The 19,836-nt window shown below is 48.3% G+C and overlaps 1 protein-coding gene across 12 annotated transcripts in view; it reads right to left on the reverse strand.

Moving 5' to 3' along the window:
• Positions 1-19,836, reverse strand: part of MPRIP (myosin phosphatase Rho interacting protein) — a 163,901-nt gene that overhangs the window by 43,640 nt on the left and 100,425 nt on the right. For 7 of the 12 annotated variants that reach the window (XM_050966534.1, XM_050966535.1, XM_050966533.1 and 4 more), the window contains 2 exons: positions 16,289-16,499; positions 12,277-12,793 (listed from right to left, as the gene is read on the reverse strand). In XM_050966534.1, coding sequence (XP_050822491.1) covers positions 12,277-12,793; positions 16,289-16,499 — 728 coding nt within the window. The remainder of the gene's footprint in view (positions 1-12,276; positions 12,794-16,288; positions 16,500-19,836) is intronic. The other 5 variants (XM_050966541.1, XM_050966540.1, XM_050966544.1 and 2 more) reach the window with 2 other exon arrangements.

A 19,836-nucleotide genomic window follows, 5' to 3' on the forward strand; every position in this document is an offset into this window, starting at 1 on the left:
CCAGAGTGCTGCTCCTGTCCTTGTCTACAAACATCAAAAGCTAGTACTGCAGTAACATGGCACATTTGTCATTTCAAAAGGGTGTGGCTTCCTCTTTGTCTAAACCACTCTGAATATCCTGTATGGAAGGAGGTTATTTGCTGCAGCACCAACCAATCACCGACTGCAGTACTAAGCAGCAGGGCCTCTCATACAAGACACTGGTCACCCCTTAGCAAGGGGTGACCAGTGTCTTGTATGAGAGGCCCTGCTGCTTAGTCCACAAGCCTTCTTAGATTGGAAAAACTGCCCACTTTTGTAGCTGGGATCAGAAGCTCTCTAGTATGTCATGAAAGGCTATTCTGCCCGACCCCATAACAGGAACTACTGTAATTCTCACAGAGGCCTGGTAGTGAGAGATTTTTTAGAACAATTTTGCACAGCCAGGAGGTACAGATAAGGATCAACCTCTGGGCTTTTATCTGAGCCTAGGAACCTTTTTAGAGATTCACCCATCACTAGCCTATGCAACAGAGGAGTCCAAGCTGCAAAATTTAGACCTTGATTTTGAACCCTGCTAAAAGTTCAATGTACTGGAAAGATGGGGCCTCGTCAAAATATCTGGATCCAAATTGGGCTTAAATTCTTAATCACAAATTTTAGGAGCGTTTGAATCTGAGTTTAGCTCATGTTCATCTGCAACACATGTATTAAAAAAACAAACACACGCATCATCAAACAGCAGTCAATTCAGGAGAAACAAGTTGTTTAGTTACCAACAATTATTTTCAATTCTTCTCTTAAAAGGGAAATTGTGAGGTCAGTTAGGGTTTTACAAGTTTTTACCAAATTTCATAAAGTAAAATATGGCTTGAACATAAACATTCTCTTGCTGTGTTTGCAATGCAAACAATGCAGCACAGAACTAGACCATAAGAAGCAGACAGTGAAATCAACTAGAAACAAGAATTTACTAGGTCTGCATTCACTGGAAAAGATAAAGAAAGTGCAAAACGTAGACAACATCAGTAAGGACAGTCTGATCCTTTTAAATCAATCAGATTTTAGAAATAGCTCACTCCATTTTAACCATCTAAGGCCCCAATCCTGAAAGCTGCAGGATGGAACCCTGTCCCATGCAGAGACCAATTAAAGCCCCAGAGAGGTGCAGAGGTACACTCCTACAATGCAGCCTGCAGGATTGGGGCCGAAGTCTTTAGTAAAACAGGTAAGGGGAATTTCTTTGCATACATGATTTTTAACCCAACAGTGCCCCTTTCACCAGCCCAGCCTTCTCTCTCGGACTCAGTTTAGCATGGAATAAGAGACCCATGAATTAACACTGTCTCTTCCCTTTCAGGTGAAGTTCTGAAGAAAATTAAAAACAAAACCAAAAAAAACCAAAATCAAAAGCAGGTTGATTTCTCATGAAAGGGGCTGCACCATCGAGTTGTCTACGGCTTGAGACTGAGATGAGATGGTAGCGAAGCAGGCGGAGTAAAGGACACGTCACACAGCAACACAGGAGGAGAAGGTGGAGAGCAACAAGACCTGGAAGAAAACAAGGCTGGAAAATGAATGAACAGAAGAGGAAATATATCTCTATATAAATAAATAAAAGCAAAATCATCCCAAGAATTCATTTCCAAAAAGGGCGGAGGTGAGGGGGGAGGGAAATCACAGCAACCAAATCACAGCACCCAGCGTTATCATCATTAGATTATTCCCTCCATTGGTTAAACATTTCAAGACAGGTATTGCTGTGGCTGACAAAGACATGGTGGGCATGTAAGAGAGCTGAGATTAATCCATTCTCTCTGTTCATCCTATACTGATGACAGCTACACATGGGCACCTGAAAGAGAACCAGCCCCTATGAACATCGGCTCCAAACTTCAAAGAAGGTATGAAGTATTTAAAGAGATATGGTGTCATTCAGTACTCTCTCAACTCTTAAACTAGTCATAGGCACCTCCATGCAAGCTATTAATCTGTTCCAGGTCACTGAACACAAGTTACAGAATTGAGTAAAGGGGGCATTACAAAGGCTGACAATAAAATCTGTAATTACAACGATTTTCTTTGATGGGGAAGAGTTCTCTTGTATGCATTTATTATTTAACTGCAAAAGAGATTGTGAGAGTGTTTCAGAGAGACAGGAAAGGGAATTACCCCAAGGGATGCACAACATTAGAGGATTGTTACAAAGAAAAAAATAAATAAAATGAAAGGAAGGAGTGAGTAACCTCTGTTTACAAAGGAAAGGTGTATGCATTGGGGTTGCAGGGGGACGACACCCACTTCTAAAACTCAAAGCCATAGAGAAGGTGTTCGAGAGAAATCCATCAGTACAATACGTCTGCAATTTCAGGGCAACTCTGTGATTTATTAAGAGGGAGAAATATTTCAGCAAACATCTAACTACGATTCCATAGCTGGTCCCAAATCCTGCCATCAGAGGAGGGTAGAATTTAGGACACGGGGCATGTCTACACTACAAACTTAAGCTGACCTATATTTGATTACCTTACAACTTACTGTGGTGGTTCATGTCCACACTACTGCCAGTGGTGTGCGTTCTCACCAGGAGCGCTTCCACTGACTTAAGAGGGACACTGTGGGGGGCCGACAGCCTGAGCTCTCAGCTCCATGTGCAGCTCCCCACCACGAGCCAGGCTGACCCCCTGGGCTCTTGGCTCCCTGCTCTGCACTTGAAGCCTGGGAGCTACCAGGTTCCCAGCAGGGAGCCATGACCCTTGGTGCAGCCGAGGAGCCCAGCTGGCAGCCTGGTTGGGAGCGGGGAACCCCCACCATCCCCAGATGACAGCCTGAGCTGCGAGCCAGGCTTTCTTGTCAATTTCACATTCCAGCAGGGAGCCATGCAATTGAAAAGAATGATAGCCAATGATGTAAGTAACCACTGTATCTACAGGGACACTGCGTCACCCTAAATACATCGACATAAGCCCTACGCCTCTCGTGAAGGTTGGAGTTATGATATCAGTGTAGTAGGGCACTTACATGGGTGGGAGAAAGGCTGTAATGTGGACATTAACATAATTAGGTCAACGTAAGTGCCTTACATCAGCCTAAGTCTGTACTGTAGACCAGGCCTCAGTAAGAAGAATCTCCTTTAAAACCCTGAAGATTATAAGCAAGCATGGACAAAAACCAATCAGAGGGCCTCAAAGCTCCACAGAGATCAGCACTGTGAGTAGCAGGGGAATGTGCTATCATTACTAACAGGACAAACACTATACAGAGAGTTAATGCCACATGAAACTTCCAGCTACAAGCAGTGCCCACATCACGGTTTCAGAGGGTACGGTGGTAACCCAAGGAGCAGAGCATGTGGTTAGTCATCACATCTGAACTCCAGTTACCTTTACTCCTTCTCTCACTAGATGGCAGTAAGATTTTTGCTATATCAGGAATTGCCTATCATAAATCCTGTACCTGTAGTCTAGCCCCTACAGGAGCATCTCATCCAAGGCATAAATTAAGATATTACCACTTGGAGCTGGTCAAGTTCCCTCTCTAGGCTCCTTGCTTGGTGATAGTAAGGGCAGAGGCTGAAATAAATAAGGAAGTTCAGGAGGCAATGTGGGTAAGGATCATTTCCTTTCTCCAGCTGGTTAAACAGCTTCCAAAGAGCTTGTAAAACAGATGGTATTTGAGGGAGTAGAGAGTGATGGCCTGCATGTGTCATTTGTGGGGAGACGCCTTAGGAACCATCACACAAAAAATTGTCCAGGAAGCTGTCGGGGGTGGAAGAGCAAGGCCTGAAGAATCCGTGCCAGCTGGGAATAGGGAACAGGCATCATTGGGTGGAACACCAAGGCATGAGGGCTCTGGGGCAGCTGAGGAGACGGGTTAGGTGGAACACCAAGGCATGAGGGTTCCATGGGGGGAGGAGGTGTCGGGCAGAGCTGCCTGGGCCTGAGGGCTCAGTGGCAGTGGGGGGGGAGTTGGGCAGAATGCCCCGGGCCTGAGGGCTCAGTGGCAGTGGGGGGGGAGTTGGGCAGAACGCCCCGGGCCTGGGGTTCCGTGGCTGTTGAGGAGGGTGCCGGGCGGATCGCCCTGGGGCCTGAGGGTTCCATGGCTGTTGAGGAGGGTGCCGGGCGGATCGCCCTGGGGCCTGAGGGTTCCATGGCTGTTGAGGAGGGTGCCGGGCGGATCGCCCTGGGGCCTGAGGGTTCCGTGGCCGTTGAGGAGGGTGCCGGGCGGAACATCCCAGGCCTGAGGGTTCCGTGGCCATTGAGGAGGGTGCCGGGCAGATCGCCTCGGGGCCTGAGGGTTCCATGGCCATTGAGGAGGGTGCCGGGCGGAACATCCCAGGCCTGGGGTTCCGTGGCCCTTGAGGAGGGTGTCAGGCGGAACGCCTCGGGGCCTGAGGGTTCCGTGGCCGTTGAGGAGGGTGCCGGGCAGATCGTCCCCAGGGCCAGAAGGTTCCGTGGCCATTGAGGAGGGTGCCGGCGGATCGCCCTGGGGGTTCCATGGCCGTTGAGGAGGGTGCCGGGCAGATCGTCCCCAGGGCCAGAAGGTTCCGTGGCCATTGAGGAGGGTGCCGGCGGATCGCCCTGGGGGTTCCATGGCCGTTGAGGAGGGTGCCGGGCGGATCGCCTCGGGGCCTGAGGGTTCCGTGGCCATTGAGGAGGGTGTCAGGCGGATCGCCCCGGGGCCTGAGGGTTCCGTGGCCATTGAGGAGGGTGTCGGGCGGATCGCCCCAGACCTGGGGTTCTGTGGCCATTGAGGAGGGCGCCAGGCGTAACGCCCCGGGGCCAGAGGGTTCCGTGGCCATTGAGGAGGGTGTCGGGTGGAACGCCCCAGACCTGGGGTTCTGTGGCCGTTGAGGAGGGCGCCAGGCGTAATGCCCCAGGGCCTGAGGGTTCCGTGGCTGTTGAGGAGGGTGTTGGGCGGATCACCCCAGAGCTGGGGTTCTGTGGCCGTTGAGGAAGGCACCAGGCATAAAGCCCCAGGGCCTGAGGGTTCAGGTTGGCCATTGAGGAGGGCGTTGGGAGGAATGCCCAGGGCCTGTTGGCCTGAGGGTTCTGTGGCAGCTAAGAGAACTCAGGTCAGATAGGGGAGACACTGGAGGAGGAAAGGGGTTATGAAATCTTATGGGGACCACAGTCTCTCTCTCCCAAGCTGAATGGAGCCTCACAGCACCTGGCAGAGGGGACTGGGTGAGGCTGCCTGCTAGCACATATCTACCATCTGACCCAGCAGACATCTGGGTTTGAGGGTGAAGGATTCATTGGGAGAGGTAGGTAACACATAAAAGACTTGCATATAACACAACATTTCAGTGTATTGGACCCCTGGCTTATTCCCTACCATTGTCTTGAAACCCTTTCTGTGCTCGGTCACTCCTGTGTCTGGTTTCCAGAGAGATGCCCATATTCCTGTGCCTGGTTGGGGAGAACACTTGCTCAGCTAGCCTTTCAGGCGTCTATGGGCACATCTCTGCAAGGGCTCCTATTCCAACAACAACACAGAGTAGAAATGCTACCAAATCCACCCAGAACTCAGCTAAAGGAATGCAGAACAACAAAAGCCACAACCCACACTACATACTTGACTCAGACCCAGGCTGTCGCCTGTACCAGGGACAAATGACTGTTGTACACATATACTTTCCATTTCACTATGTCACCAGCGCTAAAGGAACAAGCTTGTGGGCCATGGATTCACTTCCTCTTCTCTTTGTTCATTGGCAATGCGAGCTGGACTGTGCAGAGATGTAGAAACAGCATTAAACACCAAATGTATCATTGCACACCAGCAGGGGGAACTCACACACTGATTATGTGTGAGACACACCAAAATAGTGTTGTTGAAAGTTTCTTAGGAAAGGTGGGTTCACTTTAGATATTTATAAAGAAGAGATTTAGAATATGGCAGACGCGCCCAGACACAGAAAATTGTAAAGGAGTCAGAGCAGGGGTACTGGAACAATTTGTATAGTGGGAGTGCAGAGAGCCACTGAACCAAACTGTAAAACCTGTATGTGATGGAAACCACTTCAAGCCAAGAGGTGCAACAGCCCCCCCAGAATCCCTAGTTCCACCCCACCTATTGGTCAGAGGTTAAAATTTAGGTCTAAACAATCAATGGGATTCTTCTAAAACACAGTCCTGAACATTCACTATGATTATATTAATCATATAGGATCTCTTAAAATTAAAAAAAAAAAAAAATGAAATGAGTGTCTTTAAAACAGGACTACTAAGAGGAGAGGCTGCCCCCGGGCGGCCCTGCTCGTTGGAGGTGGTTTAATTATGTTGATGGGGCCGTCGACATAGAGTGGCTACACAAGAGATCTTACAGCACCGCAGCTGCATCGGTACCGCTGTCTGGTCTCTAGTGTCGCTATAGCCTTGGAGTGGATAGGTGTGTAACCCCTAAGGAGATTACCTAGATTCCTAGAGCTCTGTCTGCTGGCAGCTCAGGGAGGGGGAGCCAAGGCAAACTCAGAGTCTGCCTGGCAACCAATAGGGAGTGAGATCCCCCTCCCAGGGAGTTCAGGAAAGGGGAGAAGCCACGTTGGAATCAGTCTGGAGCCAGCCAGGAAAAGGGCAGGACTGGCTATGTGGGGAGCTGGTGAGTCTCAGGCCTTCATGCAGGGTTCCCCGAGAACAGACCTCTAGGGACCTGATAGCAGATCCCTCAGCTGGGTTTTTCCTTCCCTACAGATGATTCCCAATTTGTAGCATTTGCTGGGAAAATTTCCCCAGCCAGGCTGAGTTCACCCTCCAGCTCCCTAGGTGAGACCCGTCACCACATGGTCAGCTCTGCTCTGGCTGCTGGTTCAGGGAAGCTGCCTGCGGAGTGTGACTGGAGGCTGGGCTAGGAGGCTACAGTTTGGATGTTAGTTTAGTTGTATAACCTACACCTTGAGCTCTGCACCCCTTTGTGGTGAGGGGAAATCCAGGGACCGATGCAACCTGATTCCTGCCTGAGGATCCCTGCCAGCAGACAGCAGCCCCTCGCCCCTCTGCAGTGACTGAGGGATCCAGCGTCATCTTCGAACCTGAGGATCATTCATGGAGTTTGTGAGTGCACCAGCTTTTAGTTAGTTAGCCAGGGAATTTGTTTCGGGGACCCCCCCCCCCAACTCCCTGAACTGTGTCCTCGAGCCAGGGAGTAAGGGTTTGAGGATTTTATAACTTGCTGTATATTACACCTGTGGAGGGATTTACCACCTCCTCCTACTTGTGAGTTCTTTGGGCTGTACTGAACCCAGTCAGCCACACTGCTACACAAATGCAGAGAAGAATTTTGTGGTTATAGGTCATCAAGGGCCCCAGCAAAGTACGCACACCAACGGGACACTAAGTTTATGTTTGCTACATCAAGTCATGGGTATTTTCAGTGTGGGCACCGGTGACCCTAAAAATAGCGTTTCACCCTGTTATGTTGTATTTGTCTCCTGTTTAATATAATTATTGTGTTGAATATATTTTTATGTGTTTGTGTTATTTCTTGGAAGTCTCCAACTATCTGGCAAGTACATGGGGATTACTCTGTAGTTAGGATTTTCCGCCCAAGCTGCCCTGATGACCCTGCCAGGAAGGAGTGAGGGGGGTGGAGGCACCGCCAAATAATTTCATAGAAAAAAAAAGAAAGAAGATACACCCTGCTGAGTGGGTGGCGGGATCCAGAAGAACCCAGACCTGTCCATCAAAACCTGTAAGCGGATTGACATTAAGGGAGGTAACCAGGTGGGGAGGTGCGCTACAGGTAGAAGAAGGGGAGGAGAAGCTGAGAATACTGACAGAACATTAGCAAATTCATTTGGTTTCATTGCTTGACAAAAAGATGCAATTCACTGGGGTCTGCATGAGAGCTGAATAATTCTAGGAAAATTCCCAGCATAAAATGAGCTGGAGTAACTGTTAGAAAGTTACTGGACAGGATCATTCAGAATGCTCTGAAGCCCTAAAGAAAAACTGGCACCTGCAGTCTGAGAAGTGAAGTTTTACAAGCGCTCAACCTCAAAGGGCACAGATTCAATGCAGAGAAAAACATGTTAATAACATGTAAACTAAGTAAATCAAATTAAAAAGCAGCCAAGCCAAGCAGAGAGTCGGGAAATGTTAATTCTTGAGTCCAGTGCTAAATCAGCTCTCTCCAGCCAAGTCCACCTGAACATTTGAAACACTGAGGTTCCCTGGCTCAGGGAAAACATGACCCCTCCTGCCCACACCACCCAGATAATCTCCAGCTGGGACGAAAGTTCATTTATAACTGGCTGCACTCTCTTTCAAAGCCATGGATTACACTTGTATTCCTCCCAACTACCGCTTCTCCACATGACCCTCTTGGAACCCCTTTCTTCTATCCCAGGGGTGGCCAACCTCTGGCTCCAGAACCACATACGGCTCTTCAGAAGTTAATATGCGGCTCCTTGTACAGGCACCGACTCCAGGGCTGGAGCTACAGGCGCCAACTTTCCAATCTGCTGGGGGGAGGAGGGGTGCTCACTGCTCAACCACTGGCTCTGCCACAGGCCCTGGCCCCACTCCACCCCTTCCCGCCTCCTCCCCTGAGCCTGCCGTGCCCTCGCTCCTCCCCCTCCCTGCCAGAGCCTCCTGCAGGCCATGAAACAGCTGATCAGGAGGTGTGGGGAGGGGCTGATCAGCGGGGCTGCCAGGGGCGAGGGGGACTGATGGAGGGCTGCTGACGTATTACTGCGGTTCTTTGGCAATCTACATTGGTAAATTCTGGCTCCTTCTCAGGTTCAGGCTGGCCACCCCTGTTCTATCCTACCAGTGTCCAAGCACTACATTTCTGGCCAAGGAGGACTGAAGGCGGCCCTGTTCCCAGCCCTACACATGGCCAGGAAGGGCTATGCTGTTGAGAAGGGAACAGTTCCCTTCCTGTCCCCCAAAAGCAGGAGAGATTATCACTAACTCTAACAGTTTGGGAAACACTCTCCTTTAATTCTCACATGTACTTATCTGCCATCTTTGTGGGAGGAAACTGTCAAGTTACATATTTTGGAACAATTATCGGTCACTATCATCATCTTAGATCATTAAAGCTTGGAGTGTTTTAAACACCTACTCCCCATCCATGACCATTTATGCTGTTTGTTTATATTTATTTTACTTTCCCCCCCTCAACTGTGAAACTAGAAACTTGTCAGTTTCACTCTATTTATAGCTGACTTCACACACAGGTGAAAGGAGATCAGTCCCACAGTGCCCTGTCAGAGTGTGCCATCACCTTCCCCTCCCCCTCTCAAAAACCCACCTCTTCACAAATCATCAAGATGCTTCTCTTTATAGAAGGTTCGGTAAAACTTTTTAAACACATAAGATTTGGGGCCTACACCACTGGAGAATGTTTCTTTAAATGAAAGGGAGAGGAGGAAGGAAAGCTGCTGCCTCATCACTGCTTAAACAAATCCTTTCTCCATTGGTGCTGACAATTCCACCCCCCCACCCCCACCCCTCTTCCAGCCCTGACTGCAGGCAGGGAGGAAAAGGAAACAATTGTAGGGACATTGGGAGGGGTATGTGAGGAAGGCTGATCACATAAAGCCCTTCTGAGTGAGCTATTCTTACAATCTGTGTAATGACAAACTGTAGACTGGCTTGACAGGACATTAGCCCACCAGCCCCTGAATTATGGTGAGTCCCAATGCAAAAAAGACTTGTTTATTTTAAATCTTTTTCCAGCAGCCTCCAAAATCAAACAAAAGACACCCACCTTTGTCACTGCCACTGTGCTGATGGGAGTTGATTAAAGCATGTTTTTTTAAAAGTACATAAGTAAAAGCAAAAGCACAGGAGACATTCAACTGCCCCCATGCCCTAGGCAGAGCAAAGTCGCTTCAAATAAAGGCAGTAAGTCGACTAGACATAACATAGGAGAGTTTTCACCAATGTTGACACAGCAAATAAAATCCAAATCACCTGCTGCTGTATAATAGCCTCAGGAGCCCAGGAAACAAAGGGGCTGTGTGCAGTGGCCTCTGGTAGGAGGAGGAACCCACCCCACCAACCAGAAATCAGCAGGGATGAAATAAAAAAGGATAATATCTAGCAGAAGCTCTGAGATCCTTCTTCTCCCAGGTATCTGTTATCTCTATGCCTGTCTCCCTCATCAGCTATTCCATGCCCTCTCCCAATGCCCCAGCTTGGACACGCATTTGCACACCAGCGCCCCAACTGGCACTACTAGCTGTTCAGAAGTAACTACTCTAAAAAGCTATTGAATCCAGAAGCTGCACATATATCACTGCTTTCAGCTATACGGCATCACACTGGGACTAGGACTCAGAGGAGTTTCAGCACCAAAAGAACACACAAGGCTCTAGTACCTGAAATATTAAGCTGGCAGTAGTAGAAGACCTTTTAATATTCTGTAAGCCAGTGGTTCTCAACCAGGGGTACATGTACCCCTGGGGTTACGCTGAGGTCTTCCAGAGGGTACATCAAATCATCTAGATATTTGCCTAGTTTTACAAGAGGCTATACAAAAAGCACTAGTGAAGTCAGTACAAACTAAAATTTCATACAGACACTGACTTCTTTATACTGTTCTATAAACTGAAATGTAAGTATAGTATTTATATTTCAATCCATTTATTTTATAATTATATGGTAAAATGAGAAAAAGACATTTTGCAGTACAAGTGGCTGTGACATGTTTGTGTTTTATGTCTGATTTTGTAAGCAAGTAGTTCTTAAATTAAGTGAAACTCGGGGATACGCAAGACAAATCAGACTCCTGAAAGGGGTACAGTCGTCTGGAAAGGTTGAGAGCCACTGCTATAAGACAGCCACTAGCAGGTGACATGATCACACACACATTTGAGCCAATATGTTACAATTCACAAACCAAGAATTACTGTTCTCTCTACCCAGTGTAACAGAAGAGGGTCTCCAGGAGACAAGCACGGCATCCTTTTTGCCAGACACAGAAAGGATTGTATCCTGAGGTGGGAGAAGAAAGCCAAGATACTGCTGTCTCTGAGTCCCGTCCTCCACCCCAGATTATAGCCAGGCAGCAAAGCTACACACTGCTTGCATGAGTACAGGTTAGACACACCTATGGTTCAGCTGCAAATTTAAATGAAGTGGAACAAACACGAGTGCAAAGCAGTGTTGCTTGTGCAATAGCAGCTGCTGTGCTTTGCAATGCAGCTTCATGCCTGCACTAATTGTGGGCCAGTGTGAAAACAGTCCTCCAGGGGATGTGAAAAGCAAACCACAGGTGCTTGGTGACATCATGCTAGAGTGAACATGCCTGCAGGAACCCAAGTGCAAGCAAATCAGACCAACAATCAGCCCTCTAGCCCACTGCCTTTGTCTCATGGCTTACTTTACAGTCATCACATAAATGGGGCTTTTTCAGGACAAGTTAAATCTATCCTCCCTCCCCACTGGGCCTCCTTAAACCCAGAAAAAATTAGCGTGTGCACTGGACACAAAGCCTTCTCCACTAAGCTGTTTTTCCACCCACTCAGTTCTCCATTGGTGGCAGCCAACTCCTCTCTCCAAGATTAACAGTGACACCTTGAAACCTCTCTTAGCTCATCAGACCATTGCATAACACACATGGCCCCAACACAGTTTATAGAAATACCGTAATTAATGGTGCCAGCTGCCACCATGCACTTGAGCTAGGGTGGAGAAGGGGAAGGGAGGTACTACAGAGCAACACATGGCAGCTTACTGGAAGAAGGTCCAGCCTACTACCCCAAGAGAAGAATCAGCTGAGAACCATCAGTGACCTATGCTAACACACACTGGCACTGGTGGGGATCACATCCTTTGCTGGTTAACATGGAGTGGATGTCCTAGCTATGCTCACTTCAGGAGCACTTCCAATGGCTACAGGAATGACCTGTATATAAAGTTAGAGTGAAGGGGAGAGTCTGGAAAATAATGGAGGCTCAGAAAGACAGCCTGGGTACAAATTTGAGGGATCGCTCTGCACTGGCTTTAGGCAGCTGGGAGTTCACTCAAATATCTTTGGCTGGGGATGGGCGACAAGAGAGAGCTGTTAAGGATGGATGACCCATGCCATCAGATCCATAAAAAGTGGCATGGCTCTATCAAGATTCCCTCCCAGTCTATTTAATAGATTCAAAGGAGGAGAGACAATCACCAGTTAAGTACCTAGTTTTGTATACCTTTAATTGTCCAAATAAAGCATTTCCTCTACAATGGGCTATGAAGGGACATGTCAGTCCCAGCAGCCACTGCTTTACTAACAGAGCAACCACCACCATGTGGTCATGGTCAAACAAGTTAAGAAACAGAACAGTCACTGGTCCCTTACCTTCTCTCGTTGCCAAAGAGCCGGGCCACTTCTTCCCTTCCAGGACTGCGGGCCCGGGTCCTCTGCTCCAGCCGTTTCCTCTCCACCTGGAAGGCCTCCCGGTTACTGATCCTAATGGCCTTGGGAACATCGGCAAGGGTGGCGTACTGCCGACTGGCTTTGAAGGAAAGGGAGAGGTCCGTTCTTTCTGCTCCCCTTCCCTCGTCTCTGCAGCTGGAGTCCTTGCACGTGGGGTAAGTACTCTTTGAATCCAGGGAGTTCAGTGAGAAGCTGGAAACCATTCGGCTGTTTGAGCTGGTACCTGGGGAAGGAAAGGGGTGGCTGTGCTCCTGGGAGGGTGATTTGGGGTAACTGTACCTGTTGTTCGGGGTGCTGGGGCTGGGAGGGGATGGTGGAGGTGGCAGCTGCTGCTCTTCCAACTTCGAGTCTTGCTTGGTCTTCTCCAAGGAAAAGTAACCGCTCTCAACACGCGCCTTCCGCCCACAGTCTATCCTGTCGCCATTCATGGAGCTCTCATCTAAGAAACAGAACAGAAAACAAGGGAAGGAGTTGGGTGGAGGTTACTACGCTTGGTTCCAAACCTGATTTCGCCTCCCCTCCATTTGTATAAAAGGAGATTTTAAACACAAACTGCCTTGCCTCCACAGAACAGGAACCATCTGCATACAATTTCCAGCATTACAGTGCCTATGGACCCAGGCCCAAACCTGACCTGGAAGACCCACCTCTGGAAGAAAAGCAGAAGTTCAGTTTCAGGATCCATTGCATCTTTGGCTTCTGTGCCCAGAACTGCCAGAAAGGGTGATGATAAGAACAGGGTTTTTGTGATGTGGAGACTGACATGCTAGGAGGTGGACTAGGACCCACCAATCATGAGCATTTCGCACTTGGATTACTGAGCAGCCTGCTATATGTGCCACACGCAAAGCTCCAACAGACATAGGGTGGGATGGGTGCTTTTGACTTATTTACAGAGGGAAAAGCTGGACAATGACAACAGAAGGAATGGAGCTAGCAGAATGCTATCAGGTGCCCAGCCAGCTTCTCACATCTGGTAAGGAGCAGCCATACTGCAGAAGGCCCAGTAAGGTCTCCCCTTATTTCTCTGAGTCCAAGCACGCAATGATCTGACCCACTCTGTCTCCACAGAGTCTGGGAGGAGGGACACAACAACAAGGAAGAGCGGGTGCTTTGTTAAGATATAAAGAGGAGGCTTCTCAACAAGTGCTACCTATATATATTAGAAGGAAGCTCAGAGGTTCAGCCAGCAAACACCAATGCATTGCCTAATCACAAGTAAAATCAACTCTGATGGTATCTGATTCCAGTAAAGTGAGAGTCAGGAGAGGGGAACAAGAGAGTGGAAGGCACATTAATAGCTGGAGAAAGCATGGCTCCATCAGCAGCTCTTCATTTCTTCCTCCCAGAAAAATGGGGAGCTAGGAGAGCATTGAGGCCTCATTGCAAGTCAGGCGTCAGGCCCTCCATTTGAGTGAGATGAAAAACAGCTGTATGAACCAGAGTGAGTTAGTGACCACCAGCCTCCATGCCAGCACAGACAAAGGCATTAAGGAAAGAGGAGTCCCTTCACACTGCTCTTGCTACAGAGGGCACAAGGAACAATTCCCGTTTTGCATTCACACCACCACAAAATTGTGCACGAGCATTTGTTTTCAAGGGCCAAAATTGCATCTAATCAGTACCGAACTTCCTGACTTGTCGGCCTCTACAGGATTCTCCATATGTAAGTTTGGAATGTGGAGAAAATCATTTTGTTTCAGGTAGACTTGACCTGCTGGCTGGCTGGTTGGTAGGTAGGGACGTGTGAATGTATACACACACGCGTGCAGGGAAGAAGGGGAGGCAACAGCAGAGAGGTATACATCCAGCAGCGACTTTCACATCCATTCTGAAGATCATAAGCTGGATGGTAAGTTATTTTGTTTTCTCCAACCAAAAAACGAGTGACCGAAAAGCAGCATCTGCGGAGGTCTCACACACACACACACACACACACTCCTGCCCATGGCCACATCCCAAGGTGTCAAGGGCAAAAGCCTATCGATTCATCAATACCAGGGCTTTGCTGACACCAGCTAAATCAGAAAGATGCAAAGGGAGCAGTCTTCGTCCATTAGCTAATCCCAAGAGAGCAAGGAGGAAAGCAATCGTTTTAACTAGCCACTCAGAACATGCAACACACTCAGCTTTCCCCTCCACCCCCAATTTATCCAAGAGGAACACGTGTACCAAAGCAGGAAGAAAGCCCAGGCCTCTATTGTTTCATTTCGAACAATACAGCAGACTCCGGAGGCTTCCATGGACTAATCAGAGAAGACAAAATGTAAACAGCTGCCCTGATATAGGGTTGGGAGGAGGAAGCAGCATCTCAGTGCTTGGCAATAAAATAGGACCAACTACAGGCAAGTGCCTCTCTGTATCCATTAGGGCACTATTTCCCAAAGGGCAGGCTGCAACCACCTGGAAAGCTGTGATAGGTCACGGGCCCAGTCCAGAGGGGAGACAACTGGGGGGTGGGGAGGTGTTTGGATAGTGAGCCCACCCCATACTCATCCTGCAGCGAGTGCTCCTGTCCCATGGAACTGGGTTGAGAGGGCTGCTGTGGGTGGTCCGTGCCCCATTCGTGGGACGAGGAGGAGGTGGCAGCAAAGAAAGCTGGCCTCTGATTTTACCTCCCTGCTCCCCATGCATTAGGAGCCTGGGTAGGCTGCAAAAATTAAGACAAAATGCAGTTGGTGGGCTGCCTTAGTGAAAAATTTGGAAATCACTCTGTGAGTAATATAAAGGGGGACAATCAATATTCAAAAGCTCATTTATTCCAAAGGAAATTTCCTTGCCTTGGAATTGCACCCATTAGAGGTGGAAAAGACCTGTGAGATCATCCCATTCTGCTCCTTGCCTCTGCCTTCCAGTACTTTATCCAGATTTTCCCCTTTCTTAATTTCATCCCATTATTCACAATTATTCCTCTTCCCCACCCACAGGTGCCGCAGGTGTAAGTGTTCAGATCTTTGTAGGCTGACACTGGGCTGAGCCATTCCCACCAGATTAAAGTATTGAAAGGGGGATGGGGGGGTAGAACAAGATAAGAGGGGAATCTAGTTTTCTTTTCACCACTGATGTCAGTTTCTTCTTATTTTGCACTTCACTCAGTTCAGGATAATGAAATCAGCCATAGTCCATGACTGTGCCTACCCAGGCACTGCCTCAGTGGAAATAATATCATCTTCATCAACAGGGCAGTTTCCTTCTGTTTCTCTACGGCAGTTGTGGGATCTTAAGTACTAACAGGTAGTTGGTTTTCCAAACCAGTAGGGGAACCATTACATTTGTTTAAAAAAAAAAAAAAAAAAAAAAAAAAAAAAAAAAAAAAAAAAAAAAAAAAGTTAAATAATAATACACAAAGACAAGAAACCATTTCTATTCACATTTTTAAATAAAGGCAAGTTTAGACCAAGCTTTTTGACTAGGTCCCGTTAAGAGAGTCACACCACTCCAGTCAAGACAGCTATGTAATAAGACCAAACTGCTGCAGGAAAACCTTCCAATTCTAGTAACAACTTGGGGTTAATTGGTCATTAATAATAGCATTTTGCACTTTGAAAGCACCTTCCATCAGAGGATATCAAAGCACTTTACAAACAGTAGGCTTCACAACATCCCTGTGAGGTAGGTAAGGTATTAGATCCACTTTCAGAGGGGTAAGTTGCAGCACAGAAGTGCTTGGGGGGGGATCTGACCAACATAATCTATTGGGGCAGTGGCAGAGCCAGGAAGAAGTGACATTGCTCACTGCTCCCAGGGACTTTCTGAAGTTGCAGGTGCTCAGCAGTTTCTGAGCATCAAGGTGTAAGAGTCTCATCTCCCAGGCTCTGCTCCAGTCACTACACAGCACAAACCTCAGGGTGAAAAAGAAAGCTCCTCCCATCAAGTATCCAGTGCTGCCAAGGTAGAGAACAGGAACCAGTGCCAGCGTCTCTCTGGTTCTTACCTTCTTTCCTTTCCAACACAGGTTCCTTCAGGGAGCTGGCAGGCATGGCCTGGCTCTGCAGGGGGCTCTGGGCTGGACTGATGCTACTGCTCCCATCTGGTTGATCTTTGCCCCTCATTTCTTCTTGCCAGAGTGTGGACTTGGTAGTGGGGACCTTCTCTGCATTAGGAATGTTGCTACTGGTCACAGCCATCTTAGCGGGGCCAGGTTCCTAAAGAGAACAGGAAAGACAATGGGTATCACTGCACATTCTCTAAATCCTAGCACCAGTCATCCCGACTTACCATAGCAGGTAAGTACTTATCTGGAGACACATGGACCACGTTATCCCAAGCTCTTAGGCCACATGGCATTTCAATGCACTTACAAAGGGGTGTGTATTTCCCTTCCCTTAATGATCTGATTTATACATTTCAAATGCTGGCAGGTCTAAGAGCTTCTCCCAAGTGGGACAGGCTAATTCAGGACTTCCTTAAGCAAGGCGGTTAAGCACCGCTCTTACAAAGAAAAAGGAAATGTCTTTAATATGCTCTCCTGAGGGAGAGATCCAAAAATAGCCCACATCTCCCTCTCTGTCCAGCTGGAGAAAGAACCAGAGCAAAGGTAAGTTCACAAATGAAGGAAGCCCACTGACAAGAAGCAGATATACATGGTAGGGAACTCTGCTTTGCTGTGCTTTGTTTTCCAGTAGGAACTGCCCCTCCCAGCTTGGCAGACAGGATGCAGCACAATACCAGCGCTTTTAACTATTCGTCTGTGTAAAGTTTGCGCTCATGAAACCATGGATTAACCAAGCCCTACAGCTCAGCCAATAACCGCCAGCCCTGACTGTGATGCCTGCTGCTGGTCCTTTCCCAAGTAGGCGTGCTGTAGGTCTGGTGCGTCTGAGGCATGCTGTCACCAGACCAATGAGCACAGTACACACATTTGAGATAGAGAAAGATCACGCTGAAATAGATTCTAATCTATGGGGATCAGCTTCCATGAGGCTATTGAGACCTAGCAAACTCACTTCATTTTGACCCAATCAAGGACAAGAATGCTTGTGAAAGGCCGGTGCTATCACTGGCCACGGAATCACCTCAGTACAGACCAATAGGAGTTACAAACACTTATATCATAGAATATCAGGGTTGGAAGTGACCTCATAAGGTAATCTAGTCCAACCCCCTGCTCAAAGCAGGACCAATCCCTAGACAGATTTTTACACCAGTTCCCTAAATGGCCCCCTCAAGGACTGAACTCACAACCCTGGGTTTAACAAAGCTCAAACCACTAAGCTATCCCTCCCCCACATGGCAGGAGATGTTTAAGATGTCTCGTTGCTGATGGAGGATCTTACGAGATTATTGTTATAACACTTTCTTCCCCAAGGATCACAACTACACACACAGAAATCGAGCAGTGCAACCACGTCTGGGGCAGAAAGTGGGAGATGGGATATTTTGGCCAACCAGAGCATTGAACATGCATTCTAAAAAACCCTTGATGGATTTTTATTGTATTCTGTGACATTTAACATATGGGCTACCTGCTTTGACCCCTCCACAAACGTTTACTTGGAAGCATCCTCACATCCACGAAACATACACCTCCACTCCCTCCCCTCTCTTTCATATCTTCTGAGGACTGGGAAGATGAACTTCAGCAAATCATTTCCATCAGGATGGCAGGGAACAGCTGGCCCTGGACACCACTTCAAGTGGAATGCCGCACTGGGCTCTGCATTCTTCGGCCTTGAGCGTGGCTTTCCCCTCAAAGCAACATTTCACAAACTGTCAGCACCTGAGAGAGCAGCGAACCTTGCCAAGAGGGGAAGCTTTGAAGCCCAGCCAGGCCCTGGATCTTCGGAAGCATGGCCAAGAGTGAGAGCTCTCATCTGATAAACGTGCCCACTCATTGGCGAAGCTGCCCTCGCCTGGTCCATCAACAGGGGATGCAGAGGAGGGCCTTGAGCCAAGGCTCCATGTGTGTTGAACTCTTGCCCAGAAGACCTTCTTAGAGACAGGACTTCTAGAGCCTATCGAGTCACATTTCAACAAGGTTCCATTTGCAAGAAGACAACAATTACCTGACAAATTCCCCTGGCTAGAAACAATGAGCACAGCCTACCTCCCGGGGCTCCTCCTAAAGGGCTCAGCTGGTTGAGACAAAGAAGGGCTTTGTGTTACTAGAAAGCAGATAATACTTTAAGGGGGGGGGAGGGTGGTTAGAGGAACACCTGAATTGCATGCATTTCTCCCTGCCCCCCCCCGTAGATCTTACACTTAGAACAGAGGTTATTTTTCAGATAATGCAAATCCTATCCTCTAGCCTGGTTTTCCAGCTATTTCCTGCCCAGCTACCAGCCCTAAGCTACACTTCCCGCTGAAAGAGAGATTAGCGGCTTCACAGCATTACTGCCTGAGAACCCAGAGACAGGGCTGCAGGTGGAAATGTCACACGCCTTTTTCCTCTGGTTTACACTCATTTTTAAACAGCAGCTCCTCACCTTCACTTTTGCAAGGTGCTGTCCATCTCTACCAACAAGCCACAGAACCCCCGGCAGGTGGCATATGGGCTAAGTCAGTATCCGGAAGGGCTTCCGACTGTCAGCAGTGGGGCACATCTGAGCATTTCTCCTCACCTGCATGCTGTCGCTGCAGCACAACAGGTGTGTGGCTTTGACTGCTGGATTGACAAGCACAGCAGGGACGCAGGTATTACTGAACGAGCACTGAAGAGGTCTGAAGCAATATTTATTAACACCTGCAGAGTAGCTTCTTGACCTTGTGGTTGTTCCCTCCCTCTTCTACCTGGTCCACCTGATAATCTGGCCCAGCCCATGTCAGCAGATTGATTTATCATTTACATCTCAAAGTTACAATGAAGGGAATACGAATTTTGGTCCCTCCGAAGCAGCCCCATTGCTGGCTGACAGCGTCACTCTGGAACACCCTCGATGCTCCAGTCTCTCAAATGGACTTTTCTCCCTTCACATCATAAGCAGAACATTTTTGTGTAAAGCCAGCATTCTGTCTAGGACCTCAACATTTAGATTATTTCTGTGGGGTTGCCATTAGATAGACCCTGTGTGGGCCCAGAACCTTCCCACTCAGCTCCATCCCCTTTCATGATCATGTTTAAAAACATGCATTGAACACTGAGCAAGGGGACAATCTCTCAAGAGCTTAAAAAGAAAGGGGTAACAAAGCCACTCTCTCCATCTGAGCCAAGGCCCTTGAGCCTCCTTAACCTCTGGGAACGGAGTTCAGTACTTGCAGTTAGACAGGAAATTCTGTCCACGGGCCTTTCATTTTGGAAACAGAGGAGCTGTTATTTAGGAGGTATACTGGAATCGCCCCCATCACAGCAATCCTGCACAGAGCCAAGAGATCTTCCATTTGGTTTTTGGCTTCACGGCCTTCTGCCCGCCTATATCTATCAATCTGATATCCCCCACAATCCCTACCCTGGCCTTCTGCCTCCAGCCAAGAAACAGACAGTAAATCAGTTCAGCTGCTAGACTTCACGCTCATGCAATGGGAGTCTTCTCTCTGCCTTACACA

The sequence above is a fragment of the Gopherus flavomarginatus genome, chromosome 9 (assembly GCF_025201925.1).
Source record: "Gopherus flavomarginatus isolate rGopFla2 chromosome 9, rGopFla2.mat.asm, whole genome shotgun sequence".
Classification (NCBI taxonomy): Eukaryota; Metazoa; Chordata; order Testudines; family Testudinidae; genus Gopherus; species Gopherus flavomarginatus.